We start from the raw sequence: 24,387 nt of genomic DNA on the forward strand, positions 1-24,387 counted from the left end.
GCACACAGGGCTATTCTTTTATATCCAGTATGTTGGAGATTAAATGGCACTCTTTGCATTTATTGTTAGTGATTAGATGTCAGGCAGCTGAAAGAATTGATCGGAATTCTGGGCGAGCTCCAGGATCTGCTTCATTTGATCATGTTTGCCCTTGAAATTACTTTTACAATATAGTTTACTAGGTATTAACTTGGAAGAAAAATTCAAAGAAAACCAAATTTGACAAAAAGTCTATTGGCTACTTTTATTGATATCTAAACCGTAATTAATTTTTGTGCTTGTCCAGTTTGACCAAAAATACAGTAACCCTGTACACCGGATATTACACGACTATGAATTTATCACTGATTTTTATTGTTGTCAGACACCCATTTTTTAGGACTTAGGGGTAAATTGGTCTTTAAAAGTTCTACAGGCAAAGGTTTGGGACATTAAAGTGGAACATGAAAGCTCATTCACATTTATCAGGTAGAGGAATCAGATTATTTTGTCAATAAAAAAAAAAGGCTCCTGGATGGGTACAACAGATTCATTTGTGATGTACTGTACATCTTCCCATCTAGCAGGACATTGGCCTTACCGTCCCACCTTAAAGGGGTTGTCCACTACTGAAAAACTGATGACCTATCCACCGGACAGTCATCAGTATATCATCAGTGCGGGTTCGACACCCGGACCCCGCACTGTTAAACCGCTCCGGCTGCCTCTGGGCACCGGATGTTATGGTCTATTATGCGATGTACGGAGCCGGAAGCTCCGTACATAGCACAGCGGCCGTGCTGCTGAACTGTAGCTCTGCGCCTATTCACTTGAATAGGAGCAGAGCTGCAGTGCTGCAGCTCAACCGCTATTCAGTGGCCGGAGCCAACTGCTTCTAGCATGTACGTCCTGTGCTCGGAGGCACCCGGAGCGACTTAATGGTGCAGGGTCCGGGTGTCTGACCCCTACAGATCATGTACTGATGACCTATCCTGTGGATATGTCATCAGTTGTCCAGAAGTGGACAACCCCTTTAAGAAATGTAGCATGCAAAGTTCCTACAGGCAAAACTAATGGCATTAAAACACATCTGGCATTAATAGAAGACACTTTTGCAGTAAAAATAGGCACAACCCATTCCCAGTGGTAAAAAAGAAGATATGTGAAATAGATCTAACATAGTATTTGAAGACATTGTAATTAGAAGTGGACAATGTCAAGGTAACAGAATTGAATTTGCCATTTTGCTGTGGAACAACTATATGTTATCAGGGATTTTCCATGACAAGACTGCAGTCATTCTACTGAGTTATCTCAATGATAAAGAGTTATCATGGTGCATAAAATAAATAGTTAAATGCCAAAAGTAGCTCTGTAGGACAAGAACAAGTTCCTCCATAAAGACCAATACCAGTGTCGAGATCGTATTTCTTAAAATGTTCATATACAAAATAAATGCATGATACAAATCCTGTTATTCTGCATTATGAATGCTGTTTTTGTCTACTATTTAATTTTTTCATTATAAAGGTGCATATTACATTAGAACATTTAGAAATATATTTTATATCCTTAGCCAGAATATTTACTCTTGATGCTGCAAATTTAGTGTGAGCTGTGAAATCCACAGATCATGCACTTTCTCTGAGAAGAACACTACCACCTTGTGGAGAAGATCGTACACTACACCCAAGTCCAGGATTTTCAAATGAATATACACTGTCAAGTCACATTATTATGACCACCTCCTACTTTCGACATTGGCAGCGCATAGCCCATGAAGGAAGTGATGTGTCGTGGGCTGGCTTGGTGGGTATATAAGGTATGCGATAGGCTTTCTGAACACGTATCACTCGTTGTTGCCATGGGTAAAAGGGGTGATTTATCAGAGTTGCAAAAAGGGATGATTATTGGCTTTCGGGCCAAGAGTGGCAGTATTTCTCAAACAGCGCGGTTTGTGAACTGTTCACGTGCTGCTGTGGTGATAGTGTATCGTGAGTGGACAAATGGCGTCATTGGTAATTACCGATGAGGAAACTGCGCAACACCACGTGCCATTGATGTGAGAGGTGAACGTCGGCTACGAAGGTGCATGAGGGCCGAACTACACGCTACAGTGGAGCAGCTCACTGTGAAAATCAACCAGGGGGTTACCACACATGTGTCTAAAACAACGGTTCAGCGAACCCTACTGTGTATGGGGCTCCAAAGCAGACGGATAGTCACTGCTCCTATGCTAACAAAGGTGCATAATAAAAATGGCTTCAATTTCCCAAGCAGTATCGGAATTGGACTACTAATGATTGGCAAAGGGTTGCCTTCTCCGATGAGTCACGTTTTCTGCCTAATCGAACAGGTGGACGTTGGCGTGTCAGGCGAGAAACATCAGAGTACAAACACCCTGCAACCATTGCTCGAACAAGCTGGTGGCGGCAGCATTAGGCTCTGGGGATTTTTTTCATGCCATTCTCTGGGCCCACTCATCCATGTGAAAGGCACTCTGAACCGATTTGGATTTGAATCCATTGTTGCAGACCACTCATACATGCTGTTTGTCTTCCCTGGGGCAGATGGAATCTTCCAGCAAGACAATGCGACATGTCACACAGGTAGAAATATCCGACAGTTGTTGGAAGAGCGCGACCAAGACTTCCATGTTCTTCCCTGGCCCCATAATTCGCCAGACTTGAACCCAATTGAGCAATTGTGGGACCACCTCGATCGTCTTGTCCGCTCTATGGATCCTCCCCCACGCACCCTCCAGCAATTGTGGGATGCACTGCAGTCAGCATGGCTCCAGATACCTGAGACAACCTACCAGCACGTTATTGAGTCACTCCCAGCCTGTCTAACTGCTGTCCCTGCTGCACACGGCGGTTACTCTGGATATTAGCTGCTGGTCATAATAATGTGACTCCACTGTGTAGTAAACAGTGAACATAAACTAGACTCTTCATAAGGGTATTTCCAATTTTGACAACTAACTAATGGAAGTGGTGATGATAAGAACAGAAGAAACAGTGAACACGTTATTTCACCCTATGGTTTTTGATCTTCCTGCTGTTTCATATTGAATTTGCGTGCAAACACATTTAGCTATAGGGAGCCCTCCAACAAGATACCAGTACATATTACAAATAGCCCAACACATAAACAATATTAATGAGAATGTACAAGGGGAGCGCCCATGTTATCTGGGTTATTCTCCCCGGCTGTCAGGTGGATGACAACTTGGATTCCGTGCTTATCCTACATAAAACATGTAGGGAAGAGACACCGTTTATAAAGATCTTCTTTTGTGTACACAGATGTCTCATGGGCATTGAGATCTTTTACGGGGTTACATAAATAGTACGTTGGACTTGGTTATATTTCTGAAGCCATATAAGGTAACTGCTGGTTTCAACAGCACAAAATAGTCTATAAACGTCTGTGTTACTCCTTGAAAGAAATATGCCACAAGTCACTGGCACCAATACGACACTAAAACCATTTACTACAAGTGAACCTTTCATTTCCCCAAAAATAAAACCGGCTGTACAATTGTTCTAATTTTACCATGTATTGTGTCGTTTAAAGTGCTGCAATAATATATTAGAGAACTGCTTAAAGGGGTTCTCCACTTTGGATATCGTAGCTTTGTGTCATAAATGTCTTAAATGACACAACTCCTTTTGTTAGAAGGTTCACTACGATAAGCTTATCACCGTGTGTCCTGCAGCTGGAACCCCCAATGATCAGCTGCAATCTCTTGGGGAACTCAGCAGTGAGTGTTTCATTTCCCTGCAGCGCCACAATAGGAGAAGGGATATATTGCATAGCCGGGTCCTCCAGAGTGAGAGACACTCTGTGTAGCCACGCTCCACTCTGGCTAATAGATGAGGGTTCTGAATTAGGGGCCCCTTCTGTTAACTCAAAGCCGCCTAATAGAGTATTAAAAAATATAATTTTTTTTAAACAAGACAATTATTATATGATTGCTCCCGTTAAACATAATTACCATTTCCAATTAAAAGGGGACTTGTCTCCTCTCCTGACATGTATATTTTAGTAAATATGTGTATTATCCATGAAGTAACAATTCTCAAACATATTTTCCTAGAACTCTGCGTTGTGCCATTCCTCTGTTATTCCTCCTAGAAATGTTTTAATAAATTGACAATTGGGTGTTACCAGTCTTCTTGACAAAGTGCTTGTCCCTACACAGTCTGAGACTGTCAGCACTGATTGCACATTGTCAGACTGTCTAACGATGCATCCCAAACTGGTAACACCAAATTGTTCATTTATTAATGAATTTCTAGGAGGAATAGCAGAGGAATGACACAACATAGCGTTCTAAAACAAATATGTTCCAGCATTGTTATTTCATGGGGAATACAATTATTTTCCAAAACAGAAATGTCAGTAGAGTTGACAGGTTCTCTTTAAGGGTGCAAGGACCCCTTTATCAAGACAACATTTAGAGAAAAAAACCGAATCATCCTTGTCCAGACTTTAAAGACTGTGAAACATCTAAAGTAAAATACCTAGAAACCTACGTATAGCTACATTGTTGGCTTACAGACATTTTCTTAGTAAACAAAATAAACAGTTAAATGACAAATTCAGCTCTACTACAGCTGGAACTGTGTAACTATAACAACAACGTCATATTTATTGGCAATAGACATTTTTTCTTGATGAAGGATAGTGGACATTCCCTACATATATATATTATAAAGTCTATGACGTGGTGTACGCTGGAGCAATCAGAGTTATCTAACATTAGAGATCTGCAGATAATGATCCTGATATCTGTCATTTTAATCCTCATCATTTTATATTAGGCAATAAAGAAATGTTTTCTTTATTTTCAAATAATGTCAGTTTGAATTTCTGTCCATATATTTATTTATATGTAAGGAATAAAGTGGACAAATATGTGTATAGTCATGTAATTAGTATAAGTCTAACCAGAAATATACTGCAGAACCTCTATAATTGCAGCACAATAATATCAAGCTACCACAAGGTGGCGCTATTTCACATTGACTGTTTGGCTTGGAAGTGCAGAAGTTTATTCTCACAGTTTGCCCCATATTATTATTAGACATGTATTTAGGAATCCTTGGTTATTTTTATATTGTTTATTTTTGGAATTATAGGCGCTAAGAATAGCAGAGTGAAATTATTACTGCATGAGCCATTTGTTTCACTTCATTGTAAAGACGTATGCAGTCCTATGCTATGAAGTGTTTTTATTTCAGATTATGAGAGCTAAATAAAACGACATTTTTATACTGTATATCATAAAACTAGACAAATAATATTTTCTATTATTTAACAAGAAAAAATATATTTTATAATGTCGTTTTGCGGCCGTATACTATCTGTAATGGCGGAACCGCAATTGTGGATAGTATAAAACATATGCTAACCTATGGGCCAATGCACACGACTGTGGACATGTCATTATGCAGTCCACAATTGCGGGGCGGGCTCAATGAAAGGAATGCACACCTTGTGAGTGCACGGTCCGTGATTGCAGAGCGCCTGCGGGCCGACCGTAACGTAATCACAGACCGTAGACACAGCTACGGCCGCGTGCGGGAGGCCTTACACAGCACCCATGAAAAGCAATGGACGTCCATGAAATCAATGGATGTCTATGTAATGCATTGACACAAGTGGTCCTCCAGAGTATGAGCCACTCTTTGCCAATCAGGGACCCCCATCTATTACCTTCACATGCCCAATTAGGGTAAATGAAGAGGGGTTTGGTGAACATCGGACATTCCTCTTTAAAGTAACTCAGGATAATGGAGCCCTCAATGGCAAAAGTGATGAATATACAATACAAAAGACAAGAATCTCCGGAGAATAGAACTGACAATTTTAAGGATTATAGAATGCTGCATTATGGGAAACAATTGTATCAGAATAAGCACCATCTTAGTATTAAGTAGTTGGAGTTTTACGGTGACATGTTCATTCCTGCATAAAATCGCATCTATTTAATATAATTAGCCTTCTCTAAAGTCAAGAAACCTCTTATAGTAAGTCCACACAACAGAGAGAAGCCCCAAAGCGGGATCTGTTTATGGAATAATAAGTTAGAATCTCTCGCTGTAACTTGCTGGATTTATTTGTGTCGTTCCCGGTGAATTTGCCACCATCAGCTAATCTTCCGCCTGCACACTTCCTTCCTAGAAGCTTTCTCTGAGCTAAGACAATGTGATGTAGGACAAGAAACAGCCTCCTGATAGGACGCTAATCTTACTTTATAGCAGTGACCTCACGGCTCTACAAAGTGACAATTGTCACCAGCATTTTTCCAAGTATTAAGAACAGCCCTTTGTATGACCTCTGCTAGTGTATTACATGGACTCATACATTGTACCTATTAAGCAGCTCTACAAATTAGTACGGTATTTGTATAACAATGGGTTAATCACATGTTTGATTGATCTATCTTAACACTAAATTATCATCTAGTATACTCATACGTCAAGCTTCATGGTGGAACACAGAATTCCATTTTACCCAGGGTTAGTGCTTTCTTCTTTACTCATTGTCGCCCCCTACTGAGTAATTACTCTGAAAACACCTGCTCTGAACACATTTCTGGCGCAAAAAAAGTCATTTTCCTTGTCAAAGTAGCCTACATACCCAAAAAAGTATGAAATAAAGTCCCTACTTCCCAATTTTTGGGAATATACCAGTCTATTCCTGACAATGAGACGGTGCTGGAAATAAAAATATTTGCAACGTGTTTTAGAAAAATGTTGTTTATCTGAGACCTATTAGGGCATGACCACACATGGCGGAATTCCTCCGCAACTGTCCGCATCAATGCCGCACCTAATCCGGGTTGCGGATTACGGCTGCGGATCTGCACAAAATGTGCAGAAAATTGATGCGGACTGGCCGCTGCGGACTGCAGGAAAAGTGCTTCCCTTCTCCCTATTCAGTGCAGGATAGAGAGAAGGGACAGCACTTTCCCTAGTGAAAGTCAAAGAAATTCATACTTACCGCCCGTTGTCTTGGTGACGCGTCCCTCTTTCGGCATCCAGCCCGACCTCCCTGGATGACGCGCCAGTCCATGTGACCGCTGCAGCCTGTGCTTGGCCTGTGATTGGCTGCAGCCGTCACTTACACTGAAACGTCATCCTGGGAGGCCGGACTGGAGACAGACGCAGGGAGTTCTCGGTAAGTATGAACTTATATGTTTTTTTACAGATACATGTATATTGAGATCGGTAGTCACTGTCCCGGGTGCAGAAACAGTTACTGCCGATCGCGTAACTCTTTCAGCACCCTGGACAGTGACTATTTACTGACGTCTCCTAGCAACGCTCCCGTCATTACGGGAGCCCCATTGACTTCCTCAGTCTGGCTGTAGACCTAGAAATACATAGGTCCAGCCAGAATGAAGAAATGTCATGGTAGTAAAAACAATACGCTCCGCAGCACACATAAGATCTGCGGACTTCATTGCGGAATTTTGACTCTCCATTGAAGTCAATGGAGAAATTCCGCCATGAGTCCGCAACCAGTCCGCCACTGCTCCGCAACAGACAGAGCATGCTGCGGACACCAAATTCCGCTCCGCAGCCTATGCTCCGCAGCGGAATTGTACGCATCGTGTAAACGAACACTGCTAAATTAAAGTGAAAGTCAATGGAGAAACGGCTCCGCTGCGGATTAACGCTGCGGAGTGTCCGCAGCGGAATTTAAGTGAAATTCCGCCATGTGTGAACCCGCCCTTATTCTGAATATAGTCATTTACACTTTATATGATGAATAAAAAATACATGTAGAGGTGTTACACGATATTAGGATACCTGGTTTACTGTACATGAATATATGAGTTATAGTAAGCAATAAGGATTATTCATCTTAATATTTTATAATGTTATTGTTCCCTTTTACATTTGAGAATCTTAAAGTCTACCAAATCCCCTAATATTGCAGAACTGAAGGACACAACGGGGCAAGAATAAAATTTCCATATAGACCCTACTCCTTTGTGAGCCGTCTCAATCATTCAGCTGAGCTGAGAGGGGTAACATGACACCCAGCTCTACAATCCTTATGCCAAGGCGGTGGGGGTGGATACTCACTTCTTCTGACCCACTGATTGCCACATGGAAGACATTCAAGGGCATACAACCGTGCCAGCAGGTTCATTTTTTATACAGCATCAGGCAGATGCCCTAATAGAAAAGTCTTTCCTGTTGACAGGTCCCTTTAAATAATTAAAACTTTTCAAATAATAATAAAAAAATTATTTAAAAAAATACAATTATAATCCTATAATCGTCCTAATGTCAGGTGTCTATGCATCTTTGAGGCAGCATCTGTTATGTGGAGATGTTGAGTAACTTTGGCTGTAGCTAGGCAAGTAAATCAAATGAATTATGTCCAAACCTCAAGTTTGTACCTTTTTCTAAATATCTAGAGTTTGGTTTCTAAGTGAGTCGGACAAAGTGACAACTTGCCTGATATGTAGAACATGTACAAAATGCTGAGCTGTGAAGATCAGCTACAATTGTGCAACAAGCAGCCTCGGCCAGGCACTGTGCCCTGGCATAACATAGCCTACGATCTGTATAATATTAGAATTATTAAATACCAAGATATGATGTTTATGGAAAAGTGGCCCTTGGCTCTACAGAGCCTCTATCCTCAGCGCAGATGATCTCACAACACAGGTTTATGGCACGCCTTATGAGGTTTTACAGCTGGGACATTGTCTGTCGTTGCAGCTATCTCCATTATTTACTGGCAAAATGATAGTGCCCGGTAAATAGCGGAGATACCTGATACTTCAGTACCTTCTAAATGTACACGGAGAATATAATACATGGAGTTTATGAAATACACTGTGTAAGTTACATGAAACCAAAACGACATTTTCTGCTTTCCCTGTAGATTTTCCTGCTGTTATTAAAACGTAAAAAGTCATTAGGTCTAGTAAGATGGTCCAATTTTATACCGTAATCCCAGTCACACTGTGTGTTCAAAACCGAGTAATCCCAAACTCTGTATACAGAAAATAGTGACCGTTAAAGTTCTGTTTAGCTATTCAAATGGGGTCGTAGCTTTTGTTTTTTCATTGAGAATTTCAGTCCGCTGTGTCTGAATTTTTCATAATAGTCAAGGCTATCTACTTCAAAACTTGAGAATGCAGCCCCATATCATTGTAGGGTTCTCACACTGGCTGTCCATATTCAAGTCATTGACAAGATGGTAAATAAATTAAGGACTCTGTAGGGCTAAGAAGACGCTCTTGACTGTTTAATCCAACACTATTTTGTTAGTAATGGAAAGAAATTCTCCATTGTCCACTACCTTGTCCCTTTTATGTCACAGGCAGGCATAGCGACAGTTAAAGCAGCCCTACAGTCAGTGTGAGGACACCCCCAACTCCCCACATCATAGCTTCCTGGACTCCATCATCACTGCTTTATCCCCAATACCAGTTTTATACATATATATATTTTTTTTATTATTATTATTTTTTTTAAAACCCGAATCTAGATGTTTAAATTACATGATAAAGATCAATAAAGATAAAAAAAATTGTCAGGAATTTCATTAATGAGATCATTTGAAATATAAATAAAGTTAATGGTACCAAAAAAACAAAACCATATGTATATAGGCACTTACCAGTGTGCTGCTATCAGTCCAGCGAAAATCTTGCTCATACATTTTATCATTCAGACCAATCCACTGGTAGTCGTGACCCAAACCTTAATAGGAGGACATTAGAAAGAAGAAAGAATCGTAAAAAAGTTTGTACAGAACAGGAACCAATAATAACTCCACCTTCACATCGGAACTTACGGTTCACAAAGTTTTGTTCGTCCTGCGAAAGGATGCTGGTCAGGTGACCTCCCTGTACACGACATTCTCTTTCAGCTGCATCCCAAGTGCGTCGGTGAGCAAAGTATTTATAGCAGTGGCCCTGGAATTTGTGCCAGCCATAGTCACAGACTTCTGAGTCTAAAGGGATCAACAAGAATCACAGAAAAATATTATTGTACAGATAGATTATATTCTGATGCTGTAAAATATATATTGGGTACAAATCCTTTATGGCAGTGCACAGAGCCTCCTAAATATGGAGCCACACAACCTCTGTGCACAGACATACAACCTCCATTGGCTCTGTATGTTTTGAGATATTCCCCCCTAGTAGCAATGCTTTTAGAGAAGAATTACTCTGTACATACAGAGTCTGATGGAAATTTCTGTCGGGTTGTACATGTCTCTGTACTGAAGGCTCCATGCACCTTTATGGAAGCCCTATTTTGGCTCCACACAAAATGAAACCGTAATACGGCCATATGCATAAGCCTTTGGTCTGGTTTGTTTTATCTTTAAAATAAATATCTGTGTCATTCAAGGCAATGTAATATTCTATAGGTCCAAATCCATAGGCGGCAATTTAACATCACCAATGTTGATGGGCTACTGAACCTATGATAGGTCAGAGGCCTAAACATAGGGGCTGCAGAGGTTGCAGTCGCTTCTGTACCCTAGAGCCTGACGGGGCTCAAAAGATCCCTCTGTCCCATATAAAGAGACTAGTACAATAAATGACACGATAGCTGGGGGCCCTGTTATAGGTTTTGCATCGAGGCCCAAGAACTTCAAGCTACGTCTCTGTATATATAAGGTTTAGTGTACAACAATCATAGGCAATCAAATCTTGTAAGAATCCCTGTTACAGCCATAGTGTAGATACTGTACACATGCAATCCAATATAACATAGTAAGCATTCTGTTACAAGTACCTTCTAATTTTGGAACGTGATCTCAGCCGGCTTGTCTACTACCTGGTACAATTACTGAGTCACATCTGGCTTGTCAATAGGCTTGACAGGGATATCTGGTGCTGGTCTATCAGTGTCACTTCTATTCCCTGCACCTGGGTTCTTTCTATGTGGAAAGTTATAAGTGATGGCTTAAGCAGTACAATTGTGCAAATGTAGCACTAAAATTCGCCAGCGCAGCTCCCCATCTGCTACAAGAGGACACCAAGCTGATACTATGTGATCAATTCTGCAAGCTTGGCAAATCTTTAAGAACGCAGACTGCGTAAATAAAAATATGCAAAACAGCTAAGTAATTAGATTTATTGGATATTTAAGTCCTGCACAGTATAATTTCTCGAAAAAAGCTGCATACGTATATATAATCATGGAAAGCTAAGTAACAATGTATCATTTATGTCAATGCAGTATTAAGAGCTGGTCAGTTTTCAGCATGAGATCATTGAGGACACTTAGAGGTGTGAGCGCAGTTTAGAGACGTAAAACACTTATTGTTCTACGTGAAAAACAGAATTTAACCAAACTGCAAGTAGTAAAAGTTAATCTAAGTATTAACCCACACCCATCCTGTGGTACAACGTGGTACATGATCAATCTACTTGGCAGTTGTTTCATTCCAATGAATTCAGGACTGACGCGGCAAAATGTAGTCCCCTGCCAGACAAGAGTGTCTACATCCCTAATACAGCTTTATTTTGTCTGGCAGAATGGAAATTTGGCTGGGGATACCTTGCTCTGTTCCCAAACCACTGCAGAGCTCTCAAGTAAGGGAAAAATTAAATCCAGAACTGAAGAATCAAAGATTATGTTATTGAATGATAAAATAGGAAACTTCTAACCATCTATGGAAGTGGCCATGCTGGTAAGTACTATCTCTGTATAGTGGAATACCTCATTTAAAGGAGTTGTCCTCAGTTCTCACTCTGGTACACCACTAGTGTCTGTGCATTACCCACATGCCCATTGATTTTACACAGCCCTATGACAGCTAGTACCCAAGAGATCTACTTAATGAAAGGGAATGTCCAAAGTGGACAAGTCCTTTAAGGCAGCTATAGACACATCAGTTATTTAGCGGACTGTTGAAATACTATTTCATTGATTGGAAAATGTATTGACCTGCGAGTGACTGTTGGCCACTAGTGGTTGTCACTGCAATCCTAGGGGCCAACAACAATTAGGGGAGAATTTCCCATTAATGGCAATGTAAATGTTAGCTGGGAAACTCTTTCCATGGGAGAATGTTTCTGATTTCTGAATTTTGTTTTTGCATATCTGTGATTTGAAAAGGAAGGTACTAATGTTGGAAGGTTTGTTTTATTGTGGAATCCAAATTTTGTATCTATGGCCACATCTAGAGAAATTTTATTATTATCTAATAGTATAAAACCACTTGAGAAGTGAATGCCAGCTGACTCTTCAAGGGACACGCCAGTGAAAAGGAGAAAGTTCCCCATTGAAATGATTCATTCGTTTAATAGGGAGTACTTAAAATATTCTAATGAATAAATTACATTACTTAGAGCAGAACATAAGCAGGTGATTATCCTGCCCACAACTGCCAATGGCAATGACATGGGGGGTCCGCTATTAGGAAAACGTTTGGTATACCTAAAAATGACAACAATAAAAATATAGTAACCAATCATCAAATAACTACTTTCTACGTAGTACAAAATCCAGAGAGACAGAAATATTTTGTTGCTATGGTTTTTGAGCAATTTTGCACCTTTAGGCGATTTACGTAATGAGGTTGCTGGATTTACTGGTGATATTACAGGATAGGATGTGTTCTCTATTCTATTCATTGCTATTAACGCGTTTTAACATCTGCTGTTCTCATGTGACCGACGCGACACACTGAAACTTCAAAGTATAGCATTAGTCTGCTTCCTTAATCAAGTCCAATTATCCATGAAGTGAAACATCTCAAATGAAATAAAGATGTTCTTCTTCTCGTCAGCAAGGAAACTTGTATGTGCGAACTGGAGCTGTCACCCTCTACCCATGTGGTGACACTGTAATATTGGATTGCACATTGTATTAGGAAATTGACATCTTACATACTGTAATATATTATCTAACAACGTATTAGGAAATGGTTCATGGGTAAATACAGGGTTAACTGTCAGGCATATAAGGAATGTTGTCCAAATATCACTGATGTCACAGATGTTTTTTTGAAACTAACCACCAAAGACAAGCGTTTCTAATGGAATTCTGCATGCTGTAACCAAAGATTTTATAGGTTGATAAACATTATAGAGCTTTTAATTAACATGGTTCTACTTTGCCAGCTACAGTTTCCTAAATAGGTAATCACAGTTAATATATAGATGTAGCAGAGCTGAATCTGTCTATTAAGTCTATGAGACTGTATAGCTTGTGCATAGTGTACCGTCCATGGCCGCGGACCGTCGGGATTACTCGCTCACTTCCGCTCCGGTCCACTGTGTCCCGTAGGGTGCGCATGCGCGCTCGTGCCTGGCCTTAAAGGGCCAGCGCACATATAGGAATTATCATTAATTAGCACCTTTTCTCATTGCCTGAGCATTGTTGTGTTTTCCTATGTTAGTCTTTCAAATGGTCACTTAGTGTTATCCTGTTCCCGTGCCCTGCTACCTGTACCCCGTATCCCGTGCCATTTGTTCCTGTGTCGTAAACCTGTTGGAGTCGTGTTGTGCCACCGGTTCCGCCTGCTGTGTTACACCACGTCTGGTGTCTGCTGTCAAGGTCCCATCTGTGCCTAGCCATTGCTACTGTCTAAACCACTACAGATACCCTTGTGCTTGGACTATTTATATATTGACTTGGTACTCTGTTGGCCAACTGCTATCCCGCTACGGTAGTACGGCCCAGTGGGTCCACATACCTACAGATCGTGGCACATAGTGGAAAAAAATCCAACCAGTGCAGTGCCATAGAATATGTTATGTTAAGGAAAATTACAGCAAATTTATAAATTGTTTGTTTTAACAGAATTATATTAGTTGGAAATGTGAGAGATGCACAAATAGAGTAGGACAAAGAGGGAAAATTCTGATTTCCTGCAACTTTTCTGCCAGTCTGACTTGCCATCTAATGTTACAGACTACCACAAATGGCTGCCTATAGCTTATTGCTGGGAACTGTGCCCCGGATGCCCATTTCTGTTTTCAGATTGCTTCTATTCCTACTGATCTTGTTAATGTCATTTTTCAGTAGTATTAAAATAAAGCTTAAACACTATTGATCTGCAATGTTTTTAAAAAATCTTCACCAATTTCAAGATTTCTGCATGTTGTTACTAAATGAAAACACAGTTTTTACATCCAGAGGCTGAAAACCCGTTGTGATCACAGGCCAACAGCTTATTAATGGAGTACCTGTGTCCATTGTACATGATCAGTAGTAAATAAGAGCGCTTTCAATTACCGACAGCAAGCAGGGATCTTAAAAATGGTTATGACTTGAAACAGAGTATATTTGAAATTTGCAAAACTTTCCATTATTCGATAAATAAGATTTATATACATTCAAAATTGAAAACGCTTTTAATAACATTTTATAAGGAGGTTACTGTTTCTGTTTAGGCAGAACTTAAGGCTTTGTCCAGGATTAGAAAAGCATGGATGCTTTTTTTCTACAGGTTGTGTATGGTATTTCAGCTGAGCTGAGCTGCAATACCAGACATGACCCATAGACAGGTGTGGCACTGTTCCTGGACAAAAGCAGCAATGTTTTTCTAATCCTATACAAACCCTTTAAGATATTCTACTTCCGTCAAAGCAGAGATAACCTTTAAGACTAATATAAAAAGGTATTTTAGAATTTATTTTCTAGCTTTCCCAGTCTGCCTTAGCATCTCACATTTTTACTCACAAAGTGTCACAACAATCATTTTAACTTGTATATAAATACTAGGATAATAGATCGTGTCAGATCTCTGATTTATTGTTATAATCATGACAAAAAAAATGTATGTCATGTACAGCAAACATTTTTATTGTCATAATTCTAGCAATAAATCAGAGTTGAAAGTGCCTATTGTTGTAATATTTCCAGATTTCTGAAATCCTGTTCAACATGTAAACTAATTGCCGACCATTTTATTATTTTACCTTGTTCACAAACCGCTCCGGAGTAGCTGGGAAGACACATACACATGAATGAATTGACACCATCTACGCAAGCAGCTCCATTTTGGCAGGGGTTTGAGTGACATTCATCGATATCTGCATAAAATAAGTTTTGGGTTAGGAATGCAATGTAAAGCAAAAATGACAGCTGTATATCTGGGAACCATAGACATAAACTCATCATAGAATTAACAGGTATACTGACATGAAATGGATCGAGCAATGTCATTCCAAGAATATAAACATCATCTTAAACCTGACCTCTGTGTGAGTCAAGCCTGTGTTCAAGGCACTAAGACCTTTGTGGTATTTGGTATCATTCGTTTCCTGTAAGTGGATAATTCGAGTATAATGGTACCTACAAATATTAGAGAAAACCCAATACGAAGCTTTGTAGGAGTTTTCCCTTCTTAATCTCTGATACGTGAGGATGAGAAAAAAGAGATGTGACAAGTGATCCCTCTTAGTAACCCAGAGTGCTACCAAAAGTTGTAAGCACATTATCACCTAATGCAGAATGCTACTTTGTGTCCTTATACATATACACTTTGAGGGAAGGGAGATATTTTACGAGAGCAGTGTAGGATTAGGGTACCTTGGGCCCACCAGAGGAAATTATTCTAGGATCTACCCTCTATGCAGTACATGTACAAGTCCAATTTTAATTGCCTTGTAAACTTTGTTGGTATCATAACACCCACAGGACATATAATTGGAAAGGTCAAAGAGGCCATTTAATAATCATCCCATAAGAAATAGACCCTTGTGGCAATTTATTGGCTCCAAAGTCTTAATATTTTCTCCTGGGGCCATGACTGTGTCAGAGTTTGGGACCACCATATAAACCTCTAGTATTCTGGTGGGCCAGCCCAACCCTGTACGTGTGCAATTGGGTGCCTACTGAGCACCCTGACCAGCGCACACTATACATTTAAAGAGCCTTACATATGTCCATATTCACGGTATAGCTGTCTGTCTATACGGTTTGCCTACCTATTTCCTATGAAGTATGAGAATGAAAAAAAAATAATATATATATATATATATATACATATTTGTATATACTGAATGTATATATATATATATATATACATATATATATATATACATACACACATATGTCACCACTTCACTGACACAAACATCATTTTATAAATCAGTGGGCTTAAGATCCTGCCATTTTGTCACTAAGCAATTGTCCCTAATATATGTATTTCCTTTACATACCGATTTCACATAACTCTCCACTGAATCCAGGCATACATGTGCAGACATATGAGGAAGCTCCACGAGCATAGCATGTTCCTCCCTGCTGACAAGGATTTACCCTGCACGGGTCTTGGGCTGCAATAAGGCAATAACAAGTTTGTTAGTATATTACTGCATCAGGTAAAGTTTTTAAAAGTTTATGGCACTTGACAATATAAAGTATACAGTATATAAGCATTTATTACACATATGCCAATGGTAGTTGGTAAAAACAGTAATTATGATTTTATTCCAATATATACTAGTACTAATATGTCACTCGATCCTCACTTTACCATTTAGACTAAAAATAATTCAGTAGAAAAAATTATTTACCATTTAGAAATGCAATGCTTTGATTAATAAGAGGCATACATATATACAAACATGATAGAGCACATATGGATGAAGCATGCCAGTAAAGCTGTGCAAGCAATGACAATGACTATAGCACTGACATTATTAGACTGTCCTCATACAAGAGGTAATGAATAATGATGAATACTGTACACACACCCCCACACACACACACACACACACACACACACACACACACACACACACACACACACACACACACACACATATATATATAGACACATATGCACAGTCACCCACACAGAGACAATTCTAAATACTAACAACTTTTCAAAGCTTTAATCTATGCCTAAAAGGATTTAAAAAAAAAGGAATAAAAACATATGCTTGTATCTTACTTGTTATGTGAAGTTCAGTTTCATCAATATTATTACTAGTGGAAATCTGGATATCAAGATCTGGCATTGGTGTTACTCTCGCAGAAAGGGTATCTTCTCTTCCTGTTTCTACTATTTCAGTCTCTTCAGTTTGTCCACCGATTTTGGAGGGTGATGGTGTTTGATCTTCAGGCTGAAGATCGGTAGGTGCATCTGGATCAACTGGTACTACCTTAATACTTTCTGTAGAGAAAATAAGCAATGAAGGACCAGGCGTAGCGTTATCCTCAGTGTATGTCTCAAAGTCTGGTCCATTGGTAGGTTCAGAGATATCAGACTTAACGGAAACGATTTCCTGGCCCACAACATACAATGAGTTAGAGGATTCAGTTTGAATTTGCTCAGTAACATCAGAAGGTTCTGGTGGGCTTTCTGTTGCATCAATTGATTCAATCCCTGTTGGTTTGTAGGTAGCAGTAATATCTGCACTAACTTCTTGTCCTGAGACTTCATGGTCAGCTCCTGAACCAGAGGAAGGTAAAGTACTTGGAATAATTTTTCCTGTGTAATCGATTGCTCCATTCACAAGAATGACGGTGACAGGAGCTTTAGGTTCTTCAGTGACTACAGAAATACTTTCCAGTTCTGTTAGATCAATACTTGATGTTTTATCTTCATAATTTGGACTGCTCACATGTGCAGTTGAATGGACAATTTCCCTTGTGCTCTGTGGTTGCCTTGAGGTTTCAATCATGACATCAGTATCCTTTGTGGAATATTGAGCGCTAAATAATTCACCTTCAGATATTTCAGTGGTGTCTTTAGGACTGGCTGAAGTTACAAAATGCATATCTGGCTGAACTTTCTCCTCTAATGTTGCAGCATGAACAGTGGAACTTGTCAAGACAAAGCCTTTGCTAGAGTCCTCAAAAGACGTAACTCTTGGGGTAGTTTGATCTCGGTCTTCTTCAGCAGCTATACTAATTGTTGATGTAGAATACAACTCATCTGTTGTTGAGCCTTCAAATGTTTTACTTAATTCCTCAACAGAAAGAATATTTGGGGTAGGCTGAATCTTGTCCTGCTTAGCTTCCTCTCTTATTGTTGATGTGAGATATAGCTCTGCTTCTGTTGTTCCTTGACCTAATTTAGGCTCATCTACATCGGATTCAGATATAGTTTCAGTCTTAGGCAATTCAGTTTTAGATATGCCAGTCGTAGTCACATCATCCAAATCTTTGCTAACAATAATTAGTACAGTGGATGTAGTAGATGTTTCATCTGAAACAGTTTCAGTAATTTCCTTGCTTGGTAGGCTGGTTGATTCAACATCTTGTTGAGTGGGAACAGAGAATGTAGAAACAAATGAAGCACTTGGCTGAACTGGTTGGTAGGTTGCAGCTGTAGCTTTAGAAGATATTTCTATGCCAGACCCCTCTGCTGAACCCTCAAATATATCAGTAAAAGGTACGGTGAATGTTTTTTCGACATCAGAACTAACTGTTCCAGCTGTTGTGAATTGAATGGCACTTCTTTCCTTCCCTGGAAATTCTGTTGTGATTGTCCTGGATTCTATGACAGAGATACCACCTTCTGTCACTTCTAATGTGGCCTCTTCGGAGCCTTCAGAAGTTGTTTGTGTAGGATCTACAGTTTTTTGTGGAGTTGAAAGCTCAGTTGGATGATATGGTTGTAGTGTATCTGGAGCTATGGTAGAATCCGCATCTGTTCTAATTGAACTAAAAGTCGTTACTTTAGCAACAATAGGTTCATCAGTAAATGTATCATTTCCAGAACTTTCCTCGATATCATCCCCAGAACTTTCCTCTATATCATCCCCAGAACTTTCCTCTATATCATCCCCCTCCGTTTGTGTATAAATGTCAGTCCGTTGTGATGTTGAAATCTCAATTAGTTGATATGGTTGTAGTTTATCTGGAGCTATGGTAGTAGAATCAGCCTCTGTTCTAATTGAACTAAAAGTGGTTTCTTTAACAACAATAGGTTCATCAGTAGATGTATCATCCCCAGAAATTTCTTCTGTATCATCCCCAGAACTTTCCTCCGTTTGTGTATAAATGTCAGTCTGTTGTGATGTTGAAATCTCAATTATACGATATGGTTGTAGTGTCTCTGGAGATATGGTAGCAAAATCAGTGTCTATGTTAATTGAACTAGTGGAAACTTTAGCAATAATGGGTTTATCAGTAGACGCATCATCCAAAGAACTTTGCGCTGTAAATATCTCTGCGGGCTCAGTTGTGGCTTGCACAGATGAATCTGTAGATTTACCTATAGATTCTGTTATAGAAATATAATGACCAACTTTTTCTGCACGTGGTATTGATGTAATATCTGCATATTGTTTGGTAGACAACAATTCCAAGGTTATTTTTTGGGTACTTTCTGGAAACTGGTCATCAGTCAAGTGTTCAGAACTAGGTGTGATACTTTCTTGTTCATCTTTACTGGGTAACGTTGATTTCAAACCAATGAGATCCACTTTATCCAAAGTGTAGAGTTCTGTTGAAGGTGTAGTGTGGATCTCAGAGAAGAGTTCTCCTGACCCCTCAACATCTGATTTTTCTATGAAAACAACTTTTTCTTGAGGTGTAGTAATAGTTGACTTTAAATACAAGCCATCATCTGGCTCGAGAGTTGATGACTGAAGTTCTTCTGTAAGTTGTGTACTAGATTTCTTATCCAGAATAAATTCAGATGGAATTTGTGTAGAACTAAATACTTCACTTATGGTGTCATTAGGTTGAGAGATACCCCATATGCTACTAAGAGTACTTTCTTCTATAACTTCTGAGCCAGCTGTTTTACCAGTACCAATCAAGAACTCTTTTTCATCTTCAACACTTATAGGGGATGTTGTTACCACCTTGGTTTGCAAAATCTCTTCTGTAAATGACTTTGTTTCATCTGTTAATAATTGAGATGTGCTTTGACTAAAGCTGATTAGTGACACTGGCATTTCTGGTTTTTGGGTTAAATTTTGCAAGTCACTAACAATATCACTCTTTAGGGTAGGTAAAACTACTGCACCAATGTGCTCTTCTGAAACAGAGGTTGCAATAGAAGAATCTGTGCGTGTTTCTAAACCTTCACCAGAACCTTCAAACATTAAAGGTGAGTCTGTTTGTTCATGTTTCTTTGGTGTATAATCTGAAGTTTCCACACTTTTAGCAGTGTAAACTGTGGTAGCTTCAGTGACATCCTCTTCAGATGTTGCTGTTATATGAGGTTCTAAAGTGTGGTCTGGTTTTAATGTCTCATATTTTTCAGAAGTTAGCTGTATTATTTCTACTGTTTTAGGGATAGCATCATCGCTTACTGTAGATACTTCTTCAGACACAATGGCTGATGTTGGTACAGGGCTTGAAATCTCCCCCAGCTCACCAGAGCCTAAATCGTTAAATTCGGTACTGGCGAGTCTCTGAACTGTTGAGACAGTGCTATACTCTAAGATGATATCAGGTTGATCAGTGATGACACCACTTGTTCTTAGCTCAACTTCAGTTGACTCTTTTTCTAATGTTTTTTCACTTTTTGTAGTAGGGAGATAAGAAATCTGTGGCTGCTCAGTCTGTATTTTACCACTAGGAGCAGGTGTACTAAACAATTCTTCTTCTCCTATTCCAGAACCAGAGTCAACAAATGATGGCAAGGTGCTGATCTGTTTCGTTAACTGTAGTGATTTAGTATAAGTTTGTAAATCTTCCTCCAATTCTGTAGTTAAGGAAACTATTTCAGGCTTACTTGAAGAAGAAGTTGCAATAATGTCAGTTGAGTCTCCTGAGCCTAGATCAGTAAATGGCAAACTAGTACTTTCGATATCTTTTAGATTAGCATGGCTGGTTTGTGTTTTCCAGCTTAGAATGGCTTTTTCCGTTGGCACAGCACTGGCACCTTCAGTGTGTTCATCTGGTATAACAGTACTTGTTCTAATAAAAGAAGATGTAAACAGTATATCCTCGTCTCCTCCTGAGCCGTACTCAGAGGTGACTGTGTCACTAGTGGCTTTGAGCTGAGAAGTGACGTCTGTGATCACCTCTGGAGGACTGATGGATGACACAGGTCTAAGTTTTGACTCCGGGCTTTCAGGTTCAGATATTTTAGGTTCATCTGTGCTTAACTTTATAAAAGATAATGCTGTCTCATCTGTAGATGCTTCTGGTTCAAATTCTTTTTCAGTTTTTGATTCTTCTGTACTCTTTAGAAATTCCATAGTTGGCAAAACTGTTATAATATCTACAAGCTCTAGTTCTGCTTTGGATTCAGATGTGGTTATAAATGAAATTGTAGGCAGGTTCTCCTCATCACCTGAGCCTTCCTCAGTTAATGGAATTGCACTGCTAACAATTCCAGCTCTACTGTCAGTAATAGATGGGGGTGATGTAACTTCTTTTTTATCACTTTCATAAGGTACTATTAATGCCATAGTGGAAGGTGTTATTGGTAAACTGGACACTGTTTCATACAATTTTCCGGTCTCTGTTTCAAACTGAAGTTCTTTCAGAGTGCTTGTTGAACTAGCATCAGAGGTTGATTCATATTGACCAGAGCCATCTTCTTTTGTTTCAGGCAATAATAATTTTCTTGACTCCTCAACGGTAATGGAAGATGTGGTTGAATAAAGTTGGGAAGCATCTTTTTCACTTTCTGCATCTTCAAATGGCTTAGAAGTAAAAATTACCTCCTCTCCAGAGCCGTCAATAGCAGGGGATATGGTGCTTATTTTTTCTGAGACTGAATCTTTTGTGACCGTAGGAGTTAAAGTCTCTTGTACAGCTGACATTATGTGATCCCCTGTAGTGAGTTTTGCTCTTGGTGTGCTAAATATTATGGTGTCATCTACAATGGTTGAAGTTAATTCAATATCTCCTGATCCAAATACGTCATATGTATCATCCTTTACAGTTGACACTTGTGAAATATACTTGGAAGAAACTGGGACTGCAGTTGAGGCTGTTTCATGTTCTTGTACTCTTTCAGGTTCTTTATCAACCAGTTCAGATTTTGTTGTAGTTTCTTTATCAAGCAATTCATATTTGATGTCTGTTGGTGAGGCTGTAGAAAATATATCTTCAACTGTGCCCTTCAGATCTCCTGAAGCTTCGGTATCCAGAAGTGACTGAGCACTAGTAGGTTTTTGAGGTTGTGTTTCTATGGCCTGATCTGTTGTATGGACAGAAGATTCGGTAATGGCATCTGTTAATATGACCTTATCCTCAGGTATTTCTGGTTTTGCTGTAGAAACAGTTTCAGTAGAAAGCAATGATGCAGTATGCTTGGTGATATATTTCTCTTGTGTTGAGATTTCAGGTATAATAGTAGTTTCTTCTACTTTTGTTGAATACTTAAATTCTGTTACAGATATCTTCGTGGAATCAGTACCAATATTTTCTGTTCCGTCTTTGGATGTTGAACTTAAAACATACTCACTCGCAGTATCACCAATAACTGAACTCTCTTCAGTTATCCCGGTGGGATCTGAAAGAATGGTCTTTGTAGAAGTAGATTTTGTTACTGTTTGACTTGTTTTGGTAGTATGTACTTCCATAGTATATAGGTCTTTGATAGTATCATCTGTAGTTGACCCCTCTGTTTCATCAAATGGTTGGACTTTTTCTGGTGCTTTAGTTAATGTAATGTCTTCTTCACTTATTTTAGTAACTGCAGTACTGGATTCTGTCACGTCTTTAAAGGGTGATGCAGTAGTCTGAGATAGAGATTCTTGCACTTCTGAAGACACAATACTCTTTGTTTTCTCTGTGGCTTGTGTTGTGTATTCTTTGCTGTCTTTAAATACCTGCACCGGTGTTGTTACATTTATGATGGACCCCGTCTCACCTGTCTCCCCAGAACCTTCTGGAAAAAGAAATGCAGTAGACACTTGTATTACATTCAGTGGACCAGTCGTTGCTCCTCCTAGTTCCACTAGTGAGTCAGTAACAGTTGAGGCATCCTCTTTTAAGATAAATTTTGTTATAGGTAGGATTGATACCGAACTTAAATCTTGTGTTACAGTTTCAGGAAGTCCGTGGGTGGAAGACGGCTCAAATGAGACCTCTGTGGTTTCTGGTTTCAAACTCTCAGGAAATGTAATGGTTGGTTTAGCAGTGGTTGTTAAAGGCACGTCAGATTCTTTATCACCAGATGATTCTATTGTGAATATAGATACGTCTTGTGTAGAACTAGGTTGAAATAGTTTTTTAGGCTCTTTTGATGTTAAACTCTCGACTTCTAAAATTGCTTGAGTTGTGGGCAGATCCTTAATTGCGTCACCACTTGCTTCAGGTTCTTGGGTTTCAACAGAAGTATATTCTGGTGTCTCTGTGTGAAGTACACCTTGCTCAGTAACCTCACTTAGCTGAGAAACTGATACATTTAGGGATGGTGTAACACTTTCAATCTGGTCTCCTTTAGCCTCCTCTGTTTTTGAGTGTTTTGGTTCTGGTGTTATTTCTTGTTTTCCATTAATAAATTTTAAGGATGGGGATGTAGCAGCAGCAGTTGAATTGTCACAGTCTGATTCCTCCTCAGAAGAACTTAAAATAGGTGGCAATAATTCTATGAAAGAATATAGGTTGGAATCAGCAGTAGATTCATTTGTTGGTAAACCCAATTTGCGAAGGAGATGGTCCACTGATCCTGTTGAAAAACAAATAATGGTTTTAGCTTGTGAATGTGTTAATATACACTCATAGATGGCGGTATTTTGCCAATGAACTGTAAATACAGTTAATGAAGTTAATAACCATGATATTTACTATGATGAACATGGTAGACAAGGACAACGTAGCAAAGCAAACAACATTGTCAAACAATGAAGTGAGGCGTCTGCAACAACATTTGTTCTTAATTTACCCAGTTAGTATTTGCATTTTCTTCCTTTTTACTTAACAATTTAATATTTTCTAATATAAATAAAAAACAAGGTACACTATAATTTTCTAATCACAATATCCAACATCTCACTTGTCTTGATATATTATCTTGCTGCTTTCCAACGTAATTGTCAACTTATGCAGTTACTATAAGCATGTAGCTTAACATTTTCAAAACAGCAAAGTTGAGTTTGTCATTTGGAACATCATCGTATTGTCATCTGTGCTTTTCCATGTAGATAAGTTTTGTAACATAGAAAGTTATCACATGATGAACGTTTATGTGACAAATTGAACTCTGCAAGATTTGTATCTATTGTATAAATAACAGTAATGTGTCAATGTAGATTGTTACGCATGTTACTCAAGTTACTCATGATTAATAGTGATAATTATTTTTTTTAATTTTAACTCAACATATTGTGAGTTTTAGGGGTCATAAACATGGCCATATTCTTGGTCTGTGCTGTACATAACTATAATATGGCACAAATAAAAATCTATGGGCCAATACAGAGGCATACAGAGTTTTTTTTTTCTTCATGGATTCATACAGATCAAGGCATGTTTCCCTCGCATGTTGTATTAAGGAGCTATTCTCCTCTAGAACCATGGGGACTCTGTG

The 24,387-nt window shown here is 39.1% G+C and overlaps 1 protein-coding gene across 2 annotated transcripts in view; it reads right to left on the minus strand.

The window, feature by feature from the left end:
• VCAN (versican) overlaps positions 1 to 24,387 on the minus strand; it is a 76,038-nt gene that overhangs the window by 6,925 nt on the left and 44,726 nt on the right. The window contains exons 8-12 of one of the 2 annotated variants that reach the window (XM_075837603.1): positions 16,888 to 23,526; positions 16,151 to 16,267; positions 14,906 to 15,019; positions 9,814 to 9,972; positions 9,637 to 9,719 (exon numbers count right to left, since the gene is read on the minus strand). In XM_075837603.1, coding sequence (XP_075693718.1) covers positions 9,637 to 9,719; positions 9,814 to 9,972; positions 14,906 to 15,019; positions 16,151 to 16,267; positions 16,888 to 23,526 — 7,112 coding nt within the window. The remainder of the gene's footprint in view (positions 1 to 9,636; positions 9,720 to 9,813; positions 9,973 to 14,905; positions 15,020 to 16,150; positions 16,268 to 16,887; positions 23,527 to 24,387) is intronic. The other variant, XM_075837611.1, reaches the window with a different exon arrangement.

This window comes from Rhinoderma darwinii, chromosome 1 (genome assembly GCF_050947455.1).
Source record: "Rhinoderma darwinii isolate aRhiDar2 chromosome 1, aRhiDar2.hap1, whole genome shotgun sequence".
Taxonomy (NCBI): domain Eukaryota; kingdom Metazoa; phylum Chordata; class Amphibia; order Anura; family Rhinodermatidae; genus Rhinoderma; species Rhinoderma darwinii.